Genomic DNA, 26,386 nt, shown 5'->3' with positions numbered 1-26,386 from the left:
CTTCACAAGAAAAGCAAAGCAGCAGGGGAAGTGTGGATGTTAGAGAGAATAATAGCATAGCAGAAAGCTTCCTGATTCTCAAACAACTGGGGATTCCTTCTGATAACATGGGATTACAGTGGATTTGCAACTAGGACGTTGGGTTTTACTAAGTTAGCATATCAAAGCTTTTCTCCCCTATTGTCAGCTGGTTGAGTGATGCTTGCCTTCTACGTTTCAGATGAAAGATTGGAAGTCAATACAGGACATTGCCTGACAAATCTCATAAAAGATAAATGGAGGGGAATGTATGTATGCTTTTGTAGTGGAGAGCAGAGAAAGGTTCTGTGAGAAGAGCAGAGACCTAGGAGAGACAATCTGTGTATGCAGGGCCCTGTTCCTCTATTGCTGTTTGTGGATGTTCTGACATCATGAAACTTCTTGCTAAAGCACAAGCCTTATATATTCCTGTGGCATAGTGCTCTGGGGTACTTGTCTACCATCATCTAGCTGGGAGATGTGGCTTCACTCAGTCTGCCATGGCTCTTCCTTCAGCTCTTCACTAACAACTTTGCATGTGGAGCTTACTGCACTTTTTCATTCTCTGTTGCCCAAGTCAGGATAGTCTTTTGAATCCCATTGCTTAACTCTGAAAAGTTAAACTAAATGAACAACACAAAATTAAAATACAAAATCGCACGAGCACTAAGTTGTGACTTTAATTTCAGGGCTGTTTGCTGAAGCAGACTGTGACTTTTCTTTTGTTTAAAACTTTAGATTTTAGGAGGCTAAATAGCGAGTATGTGTCCAGCAGAATGAGCAGCTAGCGGTTGGTAGCTTTGGTGTTGTATTCATTCGCCCTCTGTACAGAGAATTAATTAAGCTTCACAAGGGCAGAAAAGTGAAGGACCGCAATGGTGAATGAAGCCAGAATGAAAGGCAATTGCATATTTTCTCATGATTGTTGTAAATCCTACTGGCTAAAGGACCGTCCTCTTTCTCTCCCTTTTGGACCTAAGAGCAGCTGTAGTGGGTCAGACCGGAGATTTGCCTGTTCTGGTGTTTTGTGCATGATGTGGGCTAAGAGCAGAGCCCCGAGCAAAAAGTTTAAAAACCAGACAAGCATACAGTTTCACTTTACTCTGTGTGTTTCTTTAGTTTCTGGAAAATCTGCAGCTGAGGTTTTCTTCAGCCAGTGACTGTATCCACATCTGTGTGTGTGCAACTGATCCGTATCAAATGTATCTCCATGCTGGATAGTCTTGATGGACTTGTGCAGGGCTCAAAGTAACTTCATTCACAGTCTGTGCTTGTGACTGTGGGATTTGAAAAGGCTGCAGAAATATAAAGGGCAAGTCTCTCAGAAACTGGTATTTTCCAACTCTGTGTTGTGGAAATGAGTTTCGCTTCATCAGTGTTACTCATGGCTCTCACTTGTCCTTAGTTACTCATTACTCCAGAATATGAAAGTGGAAAATTAGGTCTTTTAAATGCACTGTGTGGCTTTAAAAAAGCAATGCCTATACATACAGCAAAAACTTACCAGAAGTACACCTGCTTAGTCTACATGCCCTTTCCAAAGAGAGGGACTTTAAACAACTTGGTAGAAAAACCAAATAATTCCATTAAACTGAATATAGTGAGATGCAATATTTTATAATCCTGAATTATGCAAACTTTACTTGTGGCCCTATCGTATACATAATCCTTCCTGTGTCCAGAAAAATAAAAGAAAAAAAAACCAAACGAACAAGATAAGCTTACATACATCCAAAAGCCCTCCACACTCCAATATGGATCTTTCTTGTGGTGACTCTGTGAACGCAGCCTGTCCACTGTCATTATCACAGTGCAAGGACTCACTGTGCTTGTACGCTTGCTGAAGCCCCAGAGATTTCTTCTCAAATCTGACTGTGTTATTGGATTCCATTTAAAATTCTCAGCCTCTATTCTAATACATAGCATAAACACTGCTCAGGCTAGAAATATAATTTGATCCTTTACAGAACAGCAGAAATTTCAGGAGAGATGTAATGCTATTCTAATGATCTAGACTCAGTGTTGTTGGAGAAAACAGAAAATTGGCAGCATCTTTGGTAATTCTTTCTTGGAAAAGATTAAGCTTCTTAATAAATCTCAGTAGCCATGGATGGAAATCCACCAACTGCAACAGTACTTACTGACCTTTTCAAAGAGTTAGATTTAAGTAACTCTAGTACAACCACACATGGAGTAGTCAAGTTAGAACTTTCTGATATTTGTACTGATGAGGTTCTCATTTTCTTTCAACTTGGCACATCCATCACTTCACTCCCAAGGACATATTCATTCACCAGTGTGTTGTGGAAATTCCTGAGATGGCTCAGGTACTGGGATGAATGTAATTGTGATGGCCTAGAGATGAGCAGACGGCTTATCCCACTACTTGGCTGGTTCATCTGCAGTTTGGCTGTGTCCAGCACTAGAGCAAACTCATTTAATGCCAGCATAGCCTCTTCTGTAGTATATTACTACAGAATACTACTAGCTGTAATGAAGACATGCACATCACAAGTCCTTGATCTTTTCTTCGTCCAGTTTCAGTCTTATGTATTCAGTATTATCTTTCAACACAATATGGAGTAGAGAGTGGGACTCAGTAGGAAAAGTCTAATGTGACATCAAAAACAGATACTCAACCCCTTAGTTGCATCAGTATGTTCAATATGAATGCTTACCTATCCAATTGCTTATGGTATCTTTTCAGAATATTTTTTTCACCTTGTAATACTGTCTGAATTTATGAGAATAACTCTCCACACTTTAAAATGGCATGTAGCTCTATGCCTTTGTGCTCAACTACACAATGGATCAGTATTTCTGCAATGGTTTATTTAATTCTAGCTGTATAAACATATAGTGTAATAAGGGCTACCAAAATTTCCAGAACAAATTATCAGTTCTGCTGATAAAATTGTTTTCCACTACTCAAATTGATGGAGGTGCTCATCAACTATAGCCATTCCTTTTTCACACTGAAAACTCTTCACAGCAGAGTGTGTGACTCTTGTTTATTTAGGAAATCACTTGCTGCACTGTCAGGTGCTGCAAGATATAATAAGTATGGCTTGAAGAGGACAACCTTCAGAACAATTCAGAAAAAAAAAATTGTTATAAATTGGCAAAATGCAGTAATTGTAAGGGTAAAGAAAACATTTCAGAACAGTAAACAGTTTTTCATTCCCCTCAGCTGCTCAACCAGTTCAAAGGGGAGATCTTTTGTGGCTTTTCTTAATCTGACTGAATTAAACATTTGGCAGACATAATTCTTGATGGTATTCCCAAATGCTACTCTTGTGAGGACTGCCACAGCCACACGTGAGAACTAGTCAGCTACACAGCACGTACAGCCCCAGATTTCTAAGGGTAACCCTAGGTTTGCTGAGGGCACTGTAGAACCATTTGAGTAGGAAGGAATCCTTAAAGGCCATCCAGTCCAACTCCATTGCAATGAACAGGGACACCTACAGTGATCAGGTTGCTCAGAGACCGATTCAGCCTGACCTTGAATGTCTCCAGAACTAAGGCATCCACCACCTGTCTAGGCAACTTGTTCCAGTACCTTGTCACCCTGTAAAAATGAAATGGTTTTCCCTTGTCCTGTCACAACTGACTCTGCTAAAGAGTCTGTCCCCTTGTGTCAAAATTCCCCCTTAGATCCTGGAAGATTGTGCATTTAGTCAGAAAACACCTCAGCTAAGGTGCAGGTCAAAACCAAGGCTACAATACTGAAACCTTTTAAGACTTCACAGCAAACACTTAGGCTGACAGGAATTCACTGTGCTATGGCAAACAATACAGTTCAGACTGAGTAACAACAAACCCACATATGCATGTGATACCTAGCTGGGGGTGGTAATCACACACTGGTTTTCAGCGTACCTCAGTGTTTTGTACGCACACCACAATGAAATAGTGTAATGCCTCTGATTCCTTTTTTCATTGGTTAAGTGGGCTGCCATATGATACCCTGATGGAGAGATATTTGGAGGGGAAGGGTTGAGCCCTATGAAACCTCAAACTACTTTTTTTTTCCACCGTGGGCAGCTGAGTTAAGCTCCTATTAAACTCAGCTTTTTCTAATTTTGTAATTCACCTCCAGACATTTGCTTTTGCTCCAAACACAATATTAGCTGTAGATGTTTGTCTGTGTTTGTGTGTGGGTCGTTCCATTGCTTCTTGTCTGAACTATCCTTCTCTGTTGTCAGGTAGGAATTAAATATCTGATCCTTCTTTGCCTATTAAACAGCTGCTAATCATCAGAGTAGCATTCCTGAATTCAGGACCTCACTGAGGTTTACTGGTGAAAAACATATGTACTTAGATGTGTTGAAAGCAATGTGCTCCTGTAATTTTTGCTTACATGCAGTGACACATAAACTGAATAAATTGTACGGCACTAGCTAGCTGAAGTGAATTCATTTCAGTATTATTTCTGAATCCATCGTGCTTCTCTTTTCCTGGAAAAAAAGCCTTTTCTGAGCCAGCTGCTCAGAATGGATCAAGTGACAAAACACAGATAGCAAACTGAGTGTTTGTTTAAGTTCATGCTCATTGCATCAGTGTTCTGGAAAGTGTTTGTGCTTCAGCCCTTAGAAAACTCCCTCTAGAGATCAATTTCTGTGATTTGTCTCATTGCCATGGATAAGAGTTTTTGGGGGGCTGCTGTTGTTGAAATGTTTCCTCAAAGTGAGGGCTCATGTTCAGGCAGAATGAAGAGAGAACAGGAAGCAGAACAAAGTATGTATAAGGAAAAATAATAATTGAAATAGTCTTTGAAAAAGGAGACTGCAGTATTCCAGGTTTTGTAGGATCGTTTTGTGAGTTCTAGGCTTGTTCACAGGTAGCTCAGCACATAGGTCTGCAGGAGGAGATGTGTACAAAGGAAGATAAACACTGATAAGTTAATAGTCTTGATGAAGTTTTCTCACTGTAAGGTTTCCGTGTAATCAAAACCAGTTTAGCATTTGAGGAAAGGCACCCTGAAATGGAGTAATGGAATTAGCTTTTATGTTTTTCCAGGAACCTAAACCACATTTCCTGTCGCAACTGTATATTATTAATACAAGGCATCTGCTAAACCGGAGCTGCCCTAAAATGTGCACAAATACCATGCATCTGGTTTAAATCATTTATTTTTGGCATTTACGGTGAAAAACTAAAGCAAGATTCTTCCTTAACCCATTATAAAGAAGAGAGTGATTTGGAATACAGCAAGTTTTCAGCATGGTCTCTCAGACAGATAATAGAATTCTGTTAATGTAGCATCCAAGACTGGTACTGCCTGCTTTTTTATGTCTTACTTCCCTTTCATTTTGTATTCTGTGGTTTTGCAGCAATTAGTTTCCACTCACAGAGGGAAATCAGCAGCTCGTCTTCCCAGCTCTGTCCTTTGGAACTTGGAGAAGTTGATTTCTTGTTTTCTGGAGAGACTGTGAGACAAAAGTAATCTTTTCTCACACTGTGACCAGTCTTGGCTTAAGGCAACGGGCCCACAGTCTAATATCAAAGGGGGATCATCTTGGGAATTGATGTCAGGAAGATAATTTCCTAGGGGACTAATGCCCTACCCAGACATATTTCCTCATTAATACTCGGAAAAAAAAAAAAAAAAATCTATTACCACATTTCGTTACAGATTACTTCAACGTACAACAGGGATGACAGAGGCTTCTTTGGGAGCCAGACAAGCCTGGAAGTCAGGCACAGAGTCCTGGACTGTGAATCAGGATGAGACTCAGAAATTTCTGCATAGTTTCCCCAGTCATTTCCCAAAGGCCTGCATGAAGGGTTCTGGATAGTGTAACAGGTATCCCTGTCTGTGTGCTGCCCATATCATGTTAGCCCCATCAGCATGATGAACAGTGTGAGAGCACATCTGAAATCCCACTTGCTTACACTTGATGAATTACCAGAGGCCTCTATGACCGGCATGAAATTTGGCCAAATGTAGTGTGAGCTGAGATAATGTGAAGACCCTGTCATGGAGATCAGTTCCCCTGTAGAGCTGCCCAGCTGGTTTTCCAACCCTGAACAATTTGTTTTTACTTTGACAACTTATTCCTCTCATGCTGGTGGTAGCAGTGATACTCAGCTTCCTGAGGCACAGTCCTCATGCTGTTATGTCTAACTGAGGAATTCTGAGATTAAGAGGCAAAACTCTTAGCTATTTCATGTTTTTAGTGCTGTGCAGGTTTATAGCAGTTGAGGATCTGGGCTTGTATGTGCTAGAAACCCTTCAGCAGACCTATTAATTGGCATTTCATATGTGGAGGAGTATCCTGCCTATCCAGCCACACAGCTGGCTTGAGGTCTCAGTGCCATGGCTGTAAAACAATGATATCCAGATAAAAAAGTGAAAGGAGGATTTTTCTAACAATTTCTTGAAAACAGCACTAGGTGTTTTAAGGTTTGCAGACCAGCAAGGGCAAAGATTTTGCAGTTAGAGGTCATTAATAATTCCTCAGTTGATGAACCAAAACAAAATCCTGCTCATCTAGTCTGAACTGTGAAAAGCAAAGTTATTTGGAGTTTACCCTCCAATGGGACTAGTTATTCTCTATATATCACCTATCACATTGCAGTGCTCTTCAGATAAAAGAAAGAATAAATATTCTCATTGAATTCTGAAACGAGCATTTTTACTCTGACAAGTTGCTCTTTCTTTGAAGAGGCTAATACCTGATGATGGAAATTGTAAAGAACAAATAAAAAAGCTTTGTAGGGAATGATTTCTTTAAACTGACACTGTCAGGAGCTTTTCATTGTAATTAAAAAAAAAAAAAATCATAGTATTTGTGATGAAAACACTATTGAAACTGCAATCTGCTTACTCACCTGGTGGTATTTTCATGCTCTTACTTAATGAATGCACTCTGTGTTTTGTTATTATAAAGCCACCTATGAAAGCTGGGCTGGTAGCATGACTCTCTCCTCAAAGACAGAAGTCTCATTTGAGCAAATCAGTCCTATTCAGAGAACCACTTGAGCATGCACTTAAGCTCCATTAATGTTGAATGATTTTCTGACCTCGAGCCTGAAGGGTCCCTAGCCATGAAAGCTTTTGTGCTCTTTCTTTGCAACAGGGCAGGAAGTTTGAGGTACAGTTTGTTTATCAGGGTGCTGCTGGAGGGGGATGCTGACATCAGTAGTTACTTAAACACTGCTCCCATTTCCAAGTGACAGCAACATGCGTTGAAATAAAGTTCTAGGTGAACAGGAGTCACCTCTTGATGAAGCTCTGGTAATACACCTATTCTGTAATAGCACCTATTCTGTGTGTTGTTAACAAAAATAAAATAAAATGCTGTGGGCCGTACTAGTGAAATATCTATCCTACAGCTAAGGCCACATGTTTTATTTTATTTTTCTGACACACAAGTTCAGACATGGTTTTCAAGCATGATGAATAGAGAACAGTGTCCTGTTTGTATGGGTGTGTGTACTGTCAAGCAAGTGAGGTTTAAGTGACTGCAGATTTTTGAATGGGGTTCAAAAAAGGTCATTTGGAAATGGACAAGTTTTGCTCCTGCACAGTTTGTGACTAAATATCTGGAATTCACAGAGGATTCTGGAAGAAGATATTAGTAGTAAACAAGATTTGCTGGTTTCTCCTGTAGGAAGAGCAATACCGAGAGAAACAAAGCAGAAAATGTTCAAGATTTATACTGTGTGCACTTAAGCTGCTCTTAACAATTATTTTCTTCTTTCCTTTCTTCCACTCGGAGCCTCAAAAGTGACTAGTTCTAATGAAAAGGAAAAGACAGTGATGTTACACAGTAGTGGAAAACAAACCAATTTGTTGAAAATTACTGTTGAAAAGTATTCTTTGCTAATAGGTCACATTTATTCTCTTGAAACACTGTGCAAATTTTTAAACTCTTCTGGGGTTGTACTGAATGTTTTTCATCTTAACAATGATGTTTTGAGGAATCACAGATAGCAGGCATCTCAAAAGGGGAACATAAGTGCCCTCCTGAAGCAGTCTTTACCGTAATATCATAGTTCTTTACCTATTTTCTCCCCTCTTTAGAAAATACCCCCCAAAATTACTTGCTTTCAAGCTATAATAACAGCAATTTCTTCATTTATGCCCTTAAAGAAGGTAGATACTGAAGTTACGGTTGTTCCATCTGCCTCTCCTGTTGATTCCCTGGTTTCAGAGAATGGCCATAAATGAGATCAGCCATTAATGTGAAGAATACTGATGCATTATTTTAACATATTTATTCCTGTAAACATTCATTAATTAAAAAAGAGCACTTTTCTCAAAGCACATTTTAAAAACCCAATTATCCAAATAGACTGCTCCAAGAGCAGTCATTGCCCAGGCATTAATAACCCAGCAGATGAAGGATTGTTGGCTGTGGTGAGAAAGTTGTTCTCATAGCTCCTCTCACTTCAGGAAAGAAAATGCCCTGAAGGATGACAAAGCTGGACTGGTACTGGCAGTAGTTTGTCTTCAGAAGGGAAGTGTGAAGAATTGTTCTGAGCACAACACTAATTCTGAAACCCAGCTCTGACTATGACTTTCTTCAACCCTTTGGGTCAATCAGTTGATTTCTTCACCTTAATTTTTTTAAATCTGTAAAATGGTGATAACATTACTATGTTTTGTTCCATAATTTGATGGGATGATGGAAAATTAATGCTTGCTTGGAAAACACTTAGGTGATAAATAGTGCATTTCAAGGGTGAGTATTAAAGGGAACAGCTCACAAGAATGGTGTTCTGCATTCTGTTACAAAGTAATCAGGACAGATTAAGTGCTTAAGTCATACCACAGGACCTACAGCTGTGTTTTGGGAGCTATTGAAAGAGTAAAGAGAGATATTATTCAGAATATTTTACTCCAAATGGCCACAGAGTACTTCAGCTGAAAATAGTCAGGTTGGTGGGGAGTAGCAGGGGCTTGTGGTTGCTCAGAGCATAGGCCAAAAGCAGTTGTGCAGCTCACGTGCCTTTTTGTGTGGCAAAGATGCGTTATATATAGGGCCAAAAAAGGCTGTAGGATGCTGTACTGAGCATCTGGGACATGACAGAAAGGACTGTTCTGGGTCTCTGTCTCCTATAAAACAATGTCTGCATTTTGCTTTAAATTGACTCAGTTGTTTAAGCCACTGTCCAGGAATGATGACACTGTGGGCAGGCTAGACTTGTGATGATCCCTCTTGTAGGACTTACATCCTATGAGCAGGGTTATCCTAATTTTTCATGTCAAAGGAGAGAAATGCCCTTCCCATTTGCCACTACAAGATCTCTACTCAGACAGAAGAAGTTTGGAAGTTTATGGTAGTCCATGGGAGATGTGAGGCTTGGGACCTGTTACAAACCTACAGTAGTCAATGAAGACACTGTGTGCTGAAAGCTGTACTTGGTCCTCAGGCAGTAGTTCAATGTATCTGCAAATCATTTTGCAGTTATAAGCCACAGTTGGCAGTGACCCATTTTTTTATTGTACATAATGTTACTCAGTTGATTTGTGCTAGTTGCAGAGCAAAATTTTGGCATTTCAAATAGCTGTAAATATTTATGAGTTCAATGCAATTTTGCTTAATATTTTAGCACCATTATATGAAGAGATTATCTGCAAAGGGTGAGATGTTGCTGGCATTTTGCACAAGCACCAAGAGAGCTTTTGAATTTTTTCCTATTGAAAAGCATCATCTCCAGAATGATCTAAAAAATGCTTCAAGTGTGACGGAGTACTTCTTATCATTTATATACATTTATAGCCTGTTACATAAACACACAAGCAAAATAGAAGATGTCTATCTATCTACCTTCTTCCTAAAGTCAATTTTGTATGAATTGGAAGCTTTTTCTGTGTTACTACTCTCTCTTCAAGGAAGGGTAGAAGGTAAAGTGGAGATAAATTAGCAGGCAATGAATACACAGAGCAAGAAAGCTGCTCAGATAAAACATAAAAAAAAACTTCTGTTAGAGGAAGGCTCCTCCTGTCGAGCAATATGTTTACTTAATCCTTAAAATGTCATCCATATACTCAGATAGGAAAGCTACTGTTCGTTTTTTATTTACAGTGCAATCTGGAGGCAGATGCAGACAGTGCATATGCATAGAGGGAACAGGACCCCACAGCCAAAGGAGCGTACCCGGTAGCCAAGAAGTGTGCGTGGAGTTTCCACCACCTTGCTGGTTCTGTCTGGATAGCTGGCTGCTGGACAGGGCTGCATTGGCTCCGTCTGTGGTGATGTGAAAGTCAGCTCCACCAAGTCTTCTCAGTTTCATAGACCTTAAAGAGACAAAGGAAAAATACTCTGCCAAACAGAAACAAAAATAACCAACCTGGAACAGCGCTTATGCCCATTCTTTTGCAAGGCTATGGTAGACAACAGGAAGTAAGGGATAAGGCAGTAAAATATGGATGGTTGTGGCAAAGGAAATGATCCTTTCCTGGCTATTCACATGGAGTAGAGGTGTCAGGAGATAGAGTTTAGGAAATTTACTGAGTAGGCAGGGAGGGAGAGTTTTCAGTCTGGATATTTTTGGATGGTTATATAGTAGTCTGAGATGTATTTTTATTTATTTATTTATTTTGCTGCATTTATTCTCCTGAACTAATTAAAAAGGCAGTATTTTCAGGAATAGCGCCATGGATTAAATATAGATGTGTACAGATATGAGTAATCTGTGTTTGATGCAGTAGAATAGGATGAGATTTGCATCTGATTTACAGCCTTGGTAAATCTAAACGTGCAACACTTTAAGGATAACTTTACATTTTGTCAGCTACTTGCTCTGTCTGAGGTCAAGTGGGAATCTGGCCATCATTTGTAAGAACTTAAATTACAGTCGAGTAAAATGTCTATGATAATGGCCTTTTTTCCCTGAATTTTGTTCTACTGTGTTTTAGAAACAGTAAGAATCTGAAGTAGGGATTTTTTGAGTAGTCCTTTCTACCAATGGATAATCCACCTCCTCACCAGGAATCATGGGAGGTTTCAATCTGGTGGCTAAGGTAGGTGGGAGTTGACTCACTCACTATCCCCTTAAATCACATAATCTGACACATAAAGCCAGACCGCATTTAAAGAATATTATACTGAAAACCAAAGCAAAACACAGCTTTGTGTTTATTCACTGCCTATTTATAAAAGAGGGCAAGCTGTGCAGGCACTGCTAACTTAGACTCAAGCATGATCAAGTTAGCACAGTTCAGCCTCATTCCAGCTGCAGTAACTGTACCAAAACAGTCCCTACATACATGGTTAGTAAGACTCAGCTTCCAGTTCTGCTTTCATTGGAGGCAAAACTGGGTAATGAGTAAGGAAATCCCTTAAAGGGCTCTGACCAGGAGCAATGGTTTTCTGGGCATTAGTTAAGCAATACATGTAGCATCTTTAGGAGGAAGTCTCTGAGATGTTCAGCATGAATCCAGCAGTGAAGTGCTTAGTTATAATACTGTATTAATTTACTATAGTTTTACATAAGTAATTTTATGAATCCCCAGCTAGAAGCACAATGGTAATTTTCCAGCCATAGAGCATGAAACAAGTTCTTGAAGATGCAAGGGATTCATTAAAAAGAAACCAAGAAAATGATTTTTCTATGTGCACGGAAATACTGACTTGGCAATTGCAAGGATCTCTGCTGGTGTATATACATGGCTAAAAGTGATGGGAAAAAAATAAAATCTCTGAGTTTCATAGGCAGCCTGCCAGGGGGCTGAGGATAGAGAAACCTGTAAAGATGGGACTATCTGCAAGACTCACCAACGTAGTGTAACACTGGCTTTTCATTCAGCCATACAAAACAGGACAAAAAATGATAATCTTGAAAGTTTTCTTCCTAAAATTCATAACACTATAGCTGAGATCTCTGGAGGGAGGTTGCACATGAACCCCAGTTGTATCATAGTTATCTTGGCTATTGGAAAACTCACTTTGCTCTCACTGCAAATACCACAGCTTTTATATTTCTAACTTTTAATTTTTAAAATTGCTGTTTTGCTACCTGGATATTTCTTGTTGCATTTGTTTTTTCTTCTAAACATAGATGGCTAATCCTTATATATGCTGCTCAGCTTTTAATATGCAGGCTCTTAGTAGATGCTGCTTGTGTCTCATCATTCAAATGTTGTATCCGTGGGGCATTACCATATGATTTACAGGGGATAAATGAAAACAAGAAGCTCAGCTCAAGGCTGTGACAAATGAACCTACAAAGGTTAGTTCTAGGGCATGCCTTGTAACCCCCACTATCAATATGAGCTGGGGGATGAAAGGATTGAGCACAGCCCTGCCAAAAAGGACCTGGGCGTACTAGCGGATGGCAAGATGAACAGGAGCCAGCAATATGCCCTTACAGCCCAGAAAGCCAACCAGATCCTGAGCTGCATCAAAAGAAGTGCAGCCAGCAGTGTGAAGAAGGTGATCCTGCCCCTCTGGTGAGAACTCACCTGGAGAACTGTGTCCAGATGTGGAATCCTCAGTACAGGAGAGACATGGATCTGTTGGAGAACATCCAGAGGAGTGCCACAAAAATGACCCAAGGGGTGTCATACCTCCCCTACAAGGATGGGTTGAGAGAGCTGGGGCTGTTCAGAACCGAGAAGAGAAGGCTCCAGGGAGATCCGATAAGCCAGTAGCTTTGGTTTGCTTTTTCAACGGCAGAATGCCTGATTTCCCACCTCACTGTCTTATAGATCCTCAGTCTGTCACTTCACCATGGACATGAAGAGACCCTAGTGATCAGCAGCTCTGTAAAGAGCTCAACTCTGAAGAACTTGTGCAGAAAATCAATAGTAAGGGGCAATATTGTGTTGATATGAGTAGGGCCTTCTGGTTCCATTTCTAAGGTTTTCACTTTCTAGTTCATCAACTGCCTGTCATAACAGCAGGATTCTGCTCTCGTTCATGCCATCTCAAACTGTGAGAGCTGTGTAGATACATAGTTCATGAAAGCTGTGTTCAACAGCTTTGTTCATTGAGATTCTTCTCACATTTTACTATGTAAAACCTATGGAAAGAAAAAGCTCTCATCCAAATTAGAAGTCCAGACAGGAAAATCTTCCAGGTGGGACCAATATGGGAGTTTGTCAGTTTTCTTGCTCAATTAGCTTGGCAGTGAAATTTATGGAAGGAAAGTTACTTATACAGCCACAGAATATGCATCAACTCCTGGATGTCACCACACCAATTAAAAAGGTGTTATTGCCAGTGTAACCTGATGTAGAAGATGTAACTTGTCATACCTCTTCCTATTTTAAAGCCGCAAAGCTACTGCTGCTCACATACAGTTTGTATTATGCAGCCATCTAGAGGACATTTTTACTCACGCTGTTAAATAGAAGTCACAAAAAGTAGGAAAATATAATCTCTACTGACCCTTAGTGGCCAGAACTGCTACAGCACTGTGGGCATTAGTGAGTTCAACAGCGGTAGTGTTCTGATGCTGTTATGTAGGTGTTGTTATATTCTGGGGGGAAAGTGTGTTGACTAACCCAGGAAGGGCATAAAACAGGGAAGTTCTGTCAACAGAGAAGAGGGTTAAGGTGTCAAAGAGGAAAATGTACCCAAACTTAGAGTTTTACAATAATTCAGCAGTAAAAGTGCAATGTCTTCCATCTAGTGGCTATCAAAATTTGACAGTGTAAAATGAAGATGAGTCACTCTTTGGCAAGAACAGTGAAAGAAAAAGTGAAGGCATAAGGCAAGAGGATTCTGGACTACCCTGTGTCTCTGACCAAGAGAAACGGGATTCCTGGAAACACCAAGAGACATATTTCTGATTTGGATAGAAATGATTTTTAGTCTGGAGATGAGGAGGCTCAGGGGAGGCCTTATAATAACTCCCTACAATTACCTGAAGGGAGGCTGTGGCAAGATGGGACTTGGACTCTTCTCTCAAGTTACTAGCAATAGGACTAGAGGGAACGGCCTCAAGTTGCACCACAGGAGATTCAGGTGGCACTGGAATGGACTGCCCAGGGAGGTGGTGGAGTCACGGTTCCTGGAGGTGTGCGAGAAATGTTTAGATGTTGTACTAAGAGACGTGATTTAGTGGGGAAATATTGGTGATAGGTGGATGGTTGGACTGGATGACCCAGTCCTGGTGGTTCTATGATTCTGTGATTTAGCACATTGTACTAGTGAGACTTCCTCTGGAATATTAGCCTGGCTTTCAGATATCAGGAAGCATGGATCTGAAGATGGAAAGAAGGCCACAGAGAACTGAAATCCTGTTTTTTAAGAGCAACTTGAAGATCTAGCGAAGTGACATCCAAAAGGATCCAAAATGTTCCCCCTATAAACACACTACAGATGTAAACAAAAGAGTGCGACAAGAGTCACACAGTGCAAGAATGAATGGATACAAAGTGACAAAATATTTTAGGCAGATTTATAAGTAAATGTGGTGGGACGTTCATTGATCACTGACAGACGGCATCTTTTAACGAGGACACCGCTCCCCGCCCTGCAAACAGCCGGCAGCCCGCGGACCTGCAATGCCCCACCGGGCCCAGCCGGGGCCGCCAGCATCCAGGGCCGGGGCGGGGCCTCGGAGCCGGAGCCGGAAGCACGAGGAGGACGGCGGGGGCCGCTCCGCCGCTGCGGGAGGGAGGGCTGCGGCGCCGCCCGGCGGTCGGGAGCGGGCGCGCAGTGCCGGCGCTGCCCCGTGCTGCTCCAGCCTCGGCGAGCCCTCAGCAGGTAGGGGCCGCGGGCTGCCCGCTCCCAGCGCGGTCGGGCCCCGTTGGAGCATCCACAGCGGTTCCGGGGGCGCCGGGCGCGGATGGCGGCGGTGTCGCTGCGGGCGGTGCCGAGCGCTGCCTCGCTGTGACCGCAGCTGCCCCTCGTGTCCGGGCTGTGGAGTCCCGGTGCCCCTCGCTGCCGTGTCTCGCAGGGCTAGGAGGCTTCTCACCTATATATATACAGGGGACTACATGTGGTGTGCACGTTGTTGCAGTGCACGTCTCGGGTACCGCTGAGATACTGCATTCCTAATGCCCATCTTTTTGTAGGTGGGAGGTGTGTTGTGTGTCTTAGTGCCAAAAGCCAGCTGGCCCGGTTCTTTATGAAATAAATGTGTGTTGGCTGCCTATGTATGTACAGTAATGTGCGCACCACAGCTTCTTGCTTTTCACACTAACCTTAGCTGGTGTGCACTCCTTTTTCTGTGTATTTGGACCTGAAACAACAACGTTTAGTTGCATGCAGTGCCAGAAGTGCTTACCCCCAAGTTCAAGTGTGTGCATGGAGAAGTGATGTTTCAGAGTCCTCCTTGGAGATACATTACATACCTAGACACATTGTAGCTTTTCTGTTACAATTCTGTGTGTGCAATATGTCCTGAGCCCACAAAGCAGAGCCCTGAGCGGGTGTTGCTGTTCTGGAGATGTAGGTGAGGGCTCCGGCATCACAAAGTGACTGCAGAACAAACACTGTGCACTCTGTTTTTCATTAACTTGTTTGGTATTGTAAAAGTCTTTAATGCTGAGCTGCATTGTACTGTTCAGTGATGGTTGGACTGGATGATCTGAGTGGGCTTTTCCAAGCTCAGTGATGCAATGTTTCTGCTTTGTTTTCCTTGCTTTTTCCAGGGACCAGCTAGAGAGATGCAGTCAGTATGAAGAACTGCGGACCAGCTCCCAGACCAGATATGCTACCAGCATGGGAACTATGTGCCTACTTGTTCCTTACCATTGGCTCTCACTTCTATTCTTTCTATGAAGTGTACCAGGTTTCTCAAAGTAAGTCTGTACTGCTGATGCACTCACTCTTGTAGCATTCCTAGCCTGTGTCTGAGCAGGAATTGTCTGCTGCTTCTTCCTCACTCCTCTGTCAAACCTGTTAGAAGGAGATGGAGGTGAATGGGCCCCCTCATGGCTGGGTGATACTTACTCCTAAAGGCATCTTCACTACACCTTTAATTAATCACCTTCGTGTCCCATTGCCCATCTTTGCCGCTAGAGGGAGATATCAAACAGTCCTAAAAAATAAGAAATGATGATTATTATAGGTCCCATGTGTTAAGTGGCATATGCTCAGCTCTCTATTATGTCTATTTAAAATTAAAATCATTTTTCAGCCTAGAGGTGGGGAGGCTTGGGGGAAGTTTAAGCAGAAATGTATGAATACCTGATGGGCATGGGTGAGGGAAGAGGGGAAAAAGTATATTTCATTATATAGCGCATCTTTCAGGGTTAATTCATCCTGTTGCAATGCATACCTGTGTCCAGTGGTCAGGGCTACTCTGTATTCATCATCTGAAGGTTCAGGATGTGTACAGGACAAAGCCCAGGGTCTGGCTATAGAAATGCACCTGCTGGGAAAGAGGAAAAGTTGTAGGCTTCACATCTGCTGAATTCTTTGCATGCAGATATCTTCCCTTCCCCAGCTCCAAGCATCTACAGCTATGAAGAAGATGAGGGGAATTTGTTTTCATTTAGAAGCAGAGTGCCTCATGGCAGAACTGTTGCTTTTCTTAGAATTATGTAATTAATGAAGATTTATTCATCTTTGCAGAATATGAAGATGAAATTGACAGAAGCTTTGGACTGGAACAAGGGACTCTGTTTTGGGGCCTTAAGAAGGTATGAATAATGAGTCTTACCGGTACTTCTTGTTTTGTTGATTCTCTGCAAGAACAGAAGCTTGCAATTCCTTGAAGTCTTCCTGCAGCAAGCTGTTGTGTTGAGCAGAGTTCTGCTGAGAAGCAGTGAACAATGAATGAATTACTTTGCTCCATACTGGGGTCTTTTCCTTTCCTGTGATGGTGTTTTGCAGGGAGAACTTGGTTTTAAGTATTTTAATGTCATCCCTGGTTTTTCAACTCTATTCGCCCATAGACACCAGAGCCCAAAGCTCTATAAAGATATGAAGAACAGGAGGAAAGCATAGACACTGTATATTATTATGTAATGTGCGAAAACACAGATGAGTGCTTCTTGCATGAGGCAGTCTGCAGTATTTAATCTTTTTCTAATGTATGTCTCGCTCTGTGTGGAACTGAGCAGTTTTAAGTCTTTGCTGAGGTGTCCCTTAGGCAGACATCAGTTTAGTAAGTGCCTTGATAGTATATACCTGGTTTGCTTTTGGTACTGGATAGGCCTGCTGTAGTCCACTTACAGTACTGACACAAGTCAGGGTGTATCTCACCTCCTCAGACCAAGGGAGGGCCAGATGTAATCAACCTGCCAGCACTGGAGATGATTGTTTCCTCTAGCAAGGTGGGCTGTTGTTTCAGGCAACAATCTCAGTCTCTTCTTAGAGCACATGTTGCAGTCTCGGCAGGCCTGGGCAATGTCAGATAGGTGTAGAGTGGTTCTAACTAAAATTTCAGCCGTTTGAGTTATCAGCTCTACCACCTGTAATGTGGAGTAGGCAGCTAATAACCGTTTTTCAATTACACTGTATCTTTCTTCTGCTCCGTGCCAAACCTGAGACCAGAATCCAATAGGGGTCTGAACAGAACTCTGGCATTGCCACAGGCCCCAGCCAAAGCCATCCTGAGTAACATGAATATCCAAGTTTGGCTGGGAATGTTGGATCGAATATACCCAGGCCACGATCAACAGTTCCCATACAGCTCCATTACGTGTCCTTTAAAGAAAATCACAGAATGTTCTGGAGATGCAAAGTGTGTGAGATACTCAATTTAGTCCCAGACATGCAGGCAGCTGTGTGTGTTTAAAAGTCCTAACTTTTAGCAAGGAACAAGGATTGCCAGCTGATCCCTTTTATCTCATTTAGAATGGCATTTGCATCTAACAGGAGTTTCAGTCTGACCTGGCTCCACCTGGTCGCAATTAGGCTTTACTGAAATACTGAGTGAAACTTCTCTTAGAGTTAGATATTGTTTCATCTAAACTGTGAGTTTTCCAAACCAGTGCACAGTTGGTCCATTTATCCCTAGAAAAGTCCAGAGAAGTCAGAGATTTGTTTCTCTTTCTGCTTTTATCACCTGAGAGAGTATATATTACCCTTCCTTACTTCTGCCGATAGAAATAGTAATTAACACTCTCCTGATATCCCTGCTATCCAGATTTGGCTGGTGGATCAGTACATCTGTGTATGATCTGTCCATGCTTGTAACCAGGCATGGTTTCCTTGGTACTTGTGCTACTTGTTTTTGCTTGCAACTACTTTGCCTTATCTACCTTTCTGTGAAATGAGGCTGTCTTAAAAGCAGCTGTGACAGGTATGTAGAGTATGTGTTCTCCTGCTTAGAGTGTGTCTTGTTTTTATTGGTTTTATTGGGCTTCAGGGAAATGCTGATGATGCTCAGCACTCACTTGTGCTCCTGATGATTTGCTAATGAGACTGCAGCAGCATGAAGGTACTTTGGATTATTTCATCCAGTAATGTGGAGTCTGCAGAGAGGAGCGGAAAGTGTAGCATCCTGTCATGGGAATGCATAGAAGCCTATGTGCTTTGAAGTGGACTCTGGCTCTGAGCCATATGTACTCTTGTAGCTGTCAGTGGCAGTGTTTTCATGATGTTCTGCACCTGTGTTCCCAGCAGGCTGCTGCTGGTGTCAGTTTTATGTGCAGTTGGGCAGGTGTCAGCTCTGATTAGTGTGCTTCTTGTCCTGTGCTGATGTTGCCCCTCTGCTCTTTCACTCCTTTCTGTGGATTTTGAGGCTAGTGAAAGTCAAAGTGGTGTTGGAGCTCACCACTCCAAAGAATCAGACTTCCTTGACTAAGCAAAAAATTCCTCAGGTGCTGAATTCCTGTGGTATTGGACAATAAACTCCGTATGTTACTGAGACATTTAATTGTACCTGAAGAACGTGCTTTTGTAGTTATGCATATTTCCTTGATGCCCAGGATGCCTTGGATTTTGAGTGGAGCTATTGGATTGAATGGGGAAGGGAATACATACTTTGGCTTCTGGCTGGTCATCTGCTGGTATCACAGATGTGCAGGCTGTTCATGGACAAGGTATGTGTGGGTTTACTTCATAACAAATCTGTGTGTTTTAACTAGCTATGGGAATAGAAAGCTTTAATCAGCTATGGGAATGGAAGGGGTGACATGTAGGCCTGACACCCTATTATCATAGAATGGCCTGGGCTGAAAAGAACCACAATGATCATCTAGTTTCAACCCCCCTGCTATGTGCAGGGTCACCAACCACCAGACTAGGCTGCCCAGAGCCACATCCAACCTGGCCTTGAATGCCTCCAGGGACGGGGCATCCACAACCTCCTTGGGCAACCTGTTCCAGGGCATCACTACCCTCTGTGTGAAAAATTTTCTCCTAATATCTATAGCCTAAACCTCCCCTGTCTCAGTTTAAAACCATTCCTCCTTGTCCTGTCACTGTTCACCCTCATAAATAGTTGTTCCCCTTCCTGTTTATATGCTCCCTTCAAGTACTGGAAGGCCACAATGAGGTCTCTCCCAAGCCTTCTCTTCTCCAAGCTAAACAATCAGTTTTATACAGTTTCCTCAACCTTCCTTCATAGGAAAGGTACTCCAGCCCTCTGATCATCTTAGTGGCCCTACTGTATATAGGACAGTACTGTTACTATGTTTTGCTTTAGAAATAGAGTATTAAAATTGTTTGTGGTCCTTTTTCTTTTCTTTTTTTTTTCTAACAGTATAAACCGTGGTGCTTGATGGTGTATGGAATGGCTGCCTGCTGGTTTTTATTAGGAATCAAGGGCTTTGCGGTCATTTTGATACACGCTGCTATTTCGTTTGCTGTGGCTCAGTTTCAGATACCACTCCTGACATGGCTGTGCTCACTTATCCTGTTATCTACTTTACGCATACCAGCAGTGGAAGAAGCCAAGGTAATTTCAGATGTATGAATTAAGCATCAAATTAAATACAGTCTTATTTGCTGTTACGGTAGCTATCTTCTTGACCAACTAGTTTCTCTGAAGACTGGCTTGAAAACCTGTGGGATTTAGAGATGCAGTGAGCCATGCTAGAGCTTTTGTAATTAGAAATATGGAATTCTTACTAGTGGTCCACCTATAGTTCCATTTGGATATTTGTCAAGGCATAAACTGAAAGCTTGCTCACTACAGTAGTACATAATGTGATTCATAATGGTGGTATATGTGATTGAAGTCACTTAGAAGAGAGGATGTCTTTCTCAGTTATTGCACTTTGTTAGTCTCTTGGTTACCAGCTAATATGGTCAGGTCATATTAAGTGTACTGTACACTCTAGTCTGCTGTACATGCTTCTTTTAAAGCTTTGGCTATGTTTATTTGAAGCTACCATCTGTAGCTCCTGCTCTTGTTATTGCCTGTGTTCCTTCCTTTTCCTTTATTCTGTGTTGTTGCTGGTGATCCTGCAGGGCTCTCAAACAACAGATGAGAGGAGTAAAATTGGTGATGGCCTGATCCTTCAGGAACACCTGTAGGGTTTTTCTGAGAGATGATTGTCACCTCTGTAAAGATAAAAGCCAAGGTTGTTTTGTTTGCTTTTGTCTGGGGAACTGAAGAGACAAACAAGGGCACAAGGTGGTTCTGAGGGACTAATTTAGATAAAGCCCGGCCTTCTGGAGTTGTAGTTGGTCAGATACCTCCACAACACAGCTCTCTTTCTCTGTCTGAGACCTGGCTGCATTCTTAGTCTGAATTATGATAAATGAACAGAAGGACTCTGCAGGGTAAGATGATGGTCTCTTACTGTGCAAGGGAATGTTCAAACTCTTAACAAGACAACCACCAGAGTGCTGCCTACGTCTGCTCATTTTTGTCAGTCTCCACTCTTATTTACCATTTGTTTTTGGCTTGTCCTGTTTTCCTTTGCTATCTTTTTTGTTCTATGGGAATAGTTTTCCCTTATTTTTTCTCCTTCCCATCTTCCTGCTGTTTACTGTTTTTTTCCTTTGTATTGCCTTCATCCTGTCAGCAGAACCATGTACAGTGTCGTGATTCTTTGAACTCAGGGGAGCTCAGGTGCATGCAATGTACCTGAGTGACTGCACCTGGTGGAGCCAGAATCCTCCCCTTCCCAGACCTCATTTAAGGGTTGGCAGAGGAGCCAGGGTATCTTGCAGGAGATCCCTGCGTGCCTGAGGTCTTACAGAGATTTCCTTTATTTCTGTGCCCACTGCTGTTGTTTTTGAGCAGATCCTCATTTGTTGCAGCTTGGGATCTTACTGCTCTGCTGTCATCGTTGTGTTTTCCATCACATTACAGTCTTACATAGAGCTGTGTTCTGTGATTTTATTTTTTTTAAAAAAGTATCTATATGGCATGTCAAGTCAGTAGTACACATCCAGTTTAAAAGAAGTTCTCAGAATCAGCAATTGGGAGGTTGTATCTGTGTCTGTGAATATATTTTCTAAGCACAAATGTATTCTAGCAACTTGCTCTGAGGCTGGCAATGGGAGGAGAAAACTTAGCTATTTCTGGACTTGGTGATCCACACTACGGAAAAGTAACCACATAGTTTTGGCTGAAAGGATTCTTCTAGGAGGCTGATAAACAAGTCTTCCTTGTTAATTTGGGTTAGCCTTTTTTGTGAGCATTTTCAGTTATTGCCCAGAAGCTGGCAATGTCCTGGTTTGTTGATGGGATTTGCTCCATATTCCTGTTGATGAACTTTTGTCCCCTTAATCTCTTTTGTGTGAGACCTTTCCATTTGTCAGGCATTTTTGAGAATGAGGCACCAACACGTTTTTCTCTATTTTAACCATTTATAGTGGCGCTGTACATATTATCCTTCTGATCAATCATCTGGAAAACCCACGGATCTTTTTCTGTCTTCCTATTGGTCTGCCCATTAGGAAATGAAATCTGAATATCTACCTAACCCTAGCGCTGGGGTTTGAATTTGAGATCAGAATTTCTAACGCTTTTTGAAATACGGTTTGGCCTCACCATGCTTAATTGTAGTTTATGGGTGACAGATGACTTTCTGTCATTTCAGTGAGTGCATTGAGATGAAATCGTGTATGTTAATATGGAAGTGTTGTTCAGTGGAGACTGAGGATGATAATTACGTTTCCCAGTGCTCTAGTGAATGAATGTATTTCTCCTTTGTTAGAGGTATAATCATAATGATTTCAAGTGCTGTTCTTTGGGTTTGTATCCAATAAGTCACTCAGTAAAGCCTGTTAGGATCTCACTGGTAGTGTGGAAATGAAGAGTATTTTTTGAACAGTTTTATTTATACTAAATGAGTTGTTTGCTCACAGATGATTGGTGCAAGCTCAGTTTTGCTGTTCTGCTAATGCTTCTGGTTGGGCAATAAAAATGTTAAGAGAAACTGCTTCATAGTTACGACAAAGTGTCTTTGTTGTATTTATTTGACCTGAGAGAGAAAGGAAAACTAGGATTATACTATTAGGCCTGTTCTAATTTTGAAGAGGAGCAGAGCTGAGCTGTTGTTAGGATCTTTCCTTGTGATGTAGGTGGATTTCTGTCTCTCATAGATCAAAAGGCTTCTTAAGCACACTGTAACACACGCTTAATCAGCGAAATTGTATTTGTTGATGTTTCTAAGGTTGGGTGTTTGGTTTTTTTTGTGGTAATTGATACGTGTGCGTCTATGTGTGTCTTGTTTTGTTGACAGTGTGTATCAGGGAGTATCATAAACATGGCAAAGATTCAGCAAAATCTTTCGAGCCTTGAGTTTCCTAGCAAGTGTCTGATTCGCTTCAGATCTGACTTGCAGCTTTGGGTCCAGTCCTAGTAGCTTCTTAGTTGTTGATAAGATTGCCAGCTATATTTGATGCTATGCATCTGGATAAAGCCTGAGGAAAAAATGGCATTCGCATAAGAAAAGCTCTGCTAGTTTTTCATAGTTCTTCAAGATGTAGTAAAGCTTGAAGTTAGGTGTAATGTTTTCTGCCTGTTGAAGCAGCTCTGCAGACCAGCAGCTCTGTCAGTAGCCAGCATTCACTCTTCAAACGTTAGTGACATCTGCTTCCAGTATTCCTGTCAGTCTCTGTTAACTCTAGGTGCTTTCTGCTTCTGGTGAGCTGGAAATTCAAGGTCTTGGTTGATATAATTATCCTGTAATTTATGAATCACAGCATTGTACTGTTATGCTCTGACCTTGTTTTGTCTTACAGAGAAAGTGGTATGACACTGAAAATGAGTATTATCTGCTTCTCTTCACGGTGTCTGTTCGTTGCCTCTTCAACACAAGTTTCAGCCTGGAATACTGCTGGCATGGACATGACCAGAAATCATCTCATTCATTTCTGTGGATGCTGGCATATGTGTTTTACTATCCCACATTCCACAATGGACCCCTTATTAACTTTGATGAATTTAGTAAGCAGGTAACAATATATTTTTAAGACCATGCAATTAAAAACTTCCAGGATATGCGTGTAAATGTGAATCATGTTTGACTAAGAAATACTGAAGAAAATGGGTGATCTCTCTTCAGCTGCCAAATCTACCTTTTATTAGAAGTAAATTCAATGTGATGGATTAATTTTGTGGTTTCATATTTTGTAAGATTTTAATATCGGTTATCAGAAAATTTTAATAAGACAATTCTTTCACCAATGTTCGAAGTGAAATACACCAAGTGTATCTCAAAATATATATTACAAGTGAGCTAAATTTATTTTCTGGGTTGTCAAAAATGGATGTTAGTGAGATTTTGAAAGAGTCGATGTCCCTAGTGTTAGTGTATATTCATCCTGTTCTTGACAAATGTTGAAGTGCATTTAGCTTGGTGGTTTTGGACAGTGCTCTTTTGCACTAGACTAAATGTACTTAGCTTTTAGAAAAGTCAGATGAACACAGTCTCCATAGGTTTCTGTTTTCTGTCATGAAGGTATGACTTAAATAATGCCTCAGCATCAAGTGTAATCTCATGTTGATTGTTTAATACACGGTTAATACTGATATGCAGTTGTGAAACATGTCTTCATTTGAATTTGAGTGACGCTAAGTGTTGAGATAGCTGCAGGAGTAATGAAAGCATGTGGGATCCTAAATCAGCTGAATTTCAGTTTCTGCAGAGCTCCTGCACAGAGCACTTTGGTGCAATCCACAACCTGGGAATTGTTGGGAACTTTCACCATGTGCCTGTACTTTTGGGAGAGCTACAGAAAAGGTGCCCTTGCAGCTTGAGTGAGCCTGGAAGTATTGGCTCTGCTCAGCTTCTGCTGCAACAGGGAACATCTGATTCCTTTACTAAAAGTCTTTTAAGCTTTTGTGAATCATACAAGTGAAATAGAAGAGGCAAGGTAGGTCCCTAAATAGACACTAATGTTCTGAAGCTGACTAATACATTTGCATACTTATTTTCCATTACATTTGATAGTAGGCAGGTGTCCAACTCTTCTCTGTGGCTTTGAATATCTCAGCGTGAGTTCCTAAATGTATCTGGAGCCTGTATGCTGTCGAATAGAAACCAGAGGTGCTGAGATGCTCTGAGCTGTGACTGGCAGAAGTGTTACACAAATTAAAAGGGCAGAGTCAGAGGATCTTTCACGACTTTGAAGAAAAGTTGGTTTCTTCAACTGCTTACTGACAATGAGATGTCATTAAGAGAGATGAGTCAGATAAGCAAAAGCATCTGCATGACTGACAGAAGCATGTAATAAGCAGTTTTTTAGGCTTCACTGAGAACAAGCCAATCATCTGTGCAACTTTAGAGCCCTTTTCAGGAAAAGACTGCAACTTTGGGAAAAGGGAATTCAAAACCTTCGAATAAGTAGAATTGTTCTTTCACTAAACTTAATGATATGGATGCTGAGGAAATTTTCTTTACTCTTGTTTTATAGTTTCTAAATTGTATTAAATTGCACTTATATTCCTTTACTGCTAGCAGAGAGAAATGATTTTTTTCAAGGAACGTTTCAGAAGACTTATACAGGATTCTGAATAGAGGGCAGATTGGAGACAGCCACTTCAAAAAATTGTGCGTAGGGTCTTGGAATGGATGGATCTTAGTTCACCTGATATGGCTCAGGCCTGTCTATATTCTTGGTTTGAGACAGTGAGAAGGGAAAATCAAGCATGGAGAACGGAATGCCTGTATTTGCATTATGTTCTCATTTAAATATGTACAGATCTTGCTTTGTTGAAGCCTTGATGAAGATGGAACGTACTGAAAAAATGTTACTTGGTGTTTGCTGCAATGCATTTCCAGAGTTTTTACCAGAGTAGGGTAATGTCATTGCCTTGACATCTGAGATCAGGAACAGATTCTGAAGGTAGCAGATCTCAGCAGTTTGTTCACAGTGCGCAATACCAGAAGTGTGTTTATTGCAGCTATCAGAACAGGAGATTGGGAACTGGAGAAGCACTTAACTGAAGCTGAGACTGAGAAGAGGGTTTCTGCTCAGCATGCTGGAAAGCAGAGTTATTGAAAAAGGAAGCAGAGAAGCCGTTACATGAATGAAAGAGATCAATAATTCGGGTAATTTGCATCTGTTACCAGGCAGAAATGAGAAGCTGTTATATTTCACTGATGGCTTGAGTAGAAATAGAATGTAGTAGTTCTAGTCATGGATTTCAAGGTGTATTGTGTAAATGCCTGTGATTTAATGGTAGGCTCCAAAATGTCACGTAGTTAGTACAGATTCAGCTACAAAATTAGTATGCTCGTTCATTTCCAAGTGAACAGAGCCAACTGCATGTTAGATGTATTGTGCAGATAAGATGACTGGGATTTTAGGGAGGGTGTTGTGTGCGGGTGAGTGGGTTGCTTGTTTATGTATATTTTTGGTGTCTGGTTAAAAGCTGAAGAATGAAACTTGGCATATATTCAGTGGCATGCAAAAAATGTTATAGACAATCTTTCCACTAAGTTACTTGGTCAAATTCTTTCACTGCAGAAAAAAGGTGTAATAAAATAGTATAGGACTTGTTTACTATGGTTAATGATGTAAGAATCTAGTGGGGCATCCTGTCAGCTGTGAGCCCTGTCTGGTCCCATTTTTAACTTGCACCTAACTGGCATTTGTGCAGTACATCATATAGGTCTCACTGACCTTGGCAGTGTTACAGGAGAAAATGAAGAACTGCTCTCAGGTAATGAATACAATGCAGCTGGCAGAAGTTTGAGATATTTTTAAGAGCAAGCTGTTATCTTTCTTGTGTTTGGTAGGATTACTGCCTGGATAACCTTACTCTCCTTCACAACTGTAATATATTTAAACTTTTATTTCATGATCCACAGCTATCAACAAAGTACAAAGAATTAAGAAATCAATGTCTCTTCTTGGTTCTGTGAAGTTTAATAGCATTTGGCTGTTTCTACAGCCAGTTGGTTCTGTTGGACTTGAGAATGATTAATTTGTCTGCAGGACTAAACATTGTTTGGGGTTGCTTCTTTTGAGGTTACAAAGTGCTTGTGTACCATGACTGTTCATGCCTGAGGTAGTGAAGTGAAGGACTTCGTCTGTGTGAGAAGTGTTACTGATAATTGCATACTTCTGGAAGTGCAATGGCGTTGCCAATTCAAGATGTT

The 26,386-nt window shown here is 41.3% G+C and overlaps 1 protein-coding gene across 5 annotated transcripts in view; it reads left to right on the top strand.

Annotated features, from left to right (window-relative positions):
• Nucleotides 1-26,386, top strand: part of HHAT (hedgehog acyltransferase) — a 157,053-nt gene that overhangs the window by 229 nt on the left and 130,438 nt on the right. For 2 of the 5 annotated variants that reach the window (XM_015857404.2, XM_032443398.1), the window contains exons 1-6: nt 14,547-14,687; nt 15,578-15,727; nt 16,503-16,570; nt 18,806-18,919; nt 19,582-19,776; nt 23,022-23,234. In XM_015857404.2, the coding sequence (XP_015712890.1) occupies nt 15,604-15,727; nt 16,503-16,570; nt 18,806-18,919; nt 19,582-19,776; nt 23,022-23,234 (714 nt within the window). In that variant the 5' untranslated portion in view covers nt 14,547-14,687; nt 15,578-15,603. Of the gene's footprint in view, nt 1-14,546; nt 14,688-15,577; nt 15,728-16,502; nt 16,571-18,805; nt 18,920-19,581; nt 19,777-23,021; nt 23,235-26,386 lie in introns of those variants that run through there. The other 3 variants (XR_001553866.2, XM_015857403.2, XM_032443397.1) reach the window with 3 other exon arrangements.

Source organism: Coturnix japonica, chromosome 3 (assembly GCF_001577835.2).
Source record: "Coturnix japonica isolate 7356 chromosome 3, Coturnix japonica 2.1, whole genome shotgun sequence".
Lineage (NCBI taxonomy): Eukaryota > Metazoa > Chordata > Aves > Galliformes > Phasianidae > Coturnix > Coturnix japonica.
The sequence above is the reverse complement of the archived record's forward strand: the minus strand, read 5'-3'. Positions and strand labels throughout refer to the sequence as shown.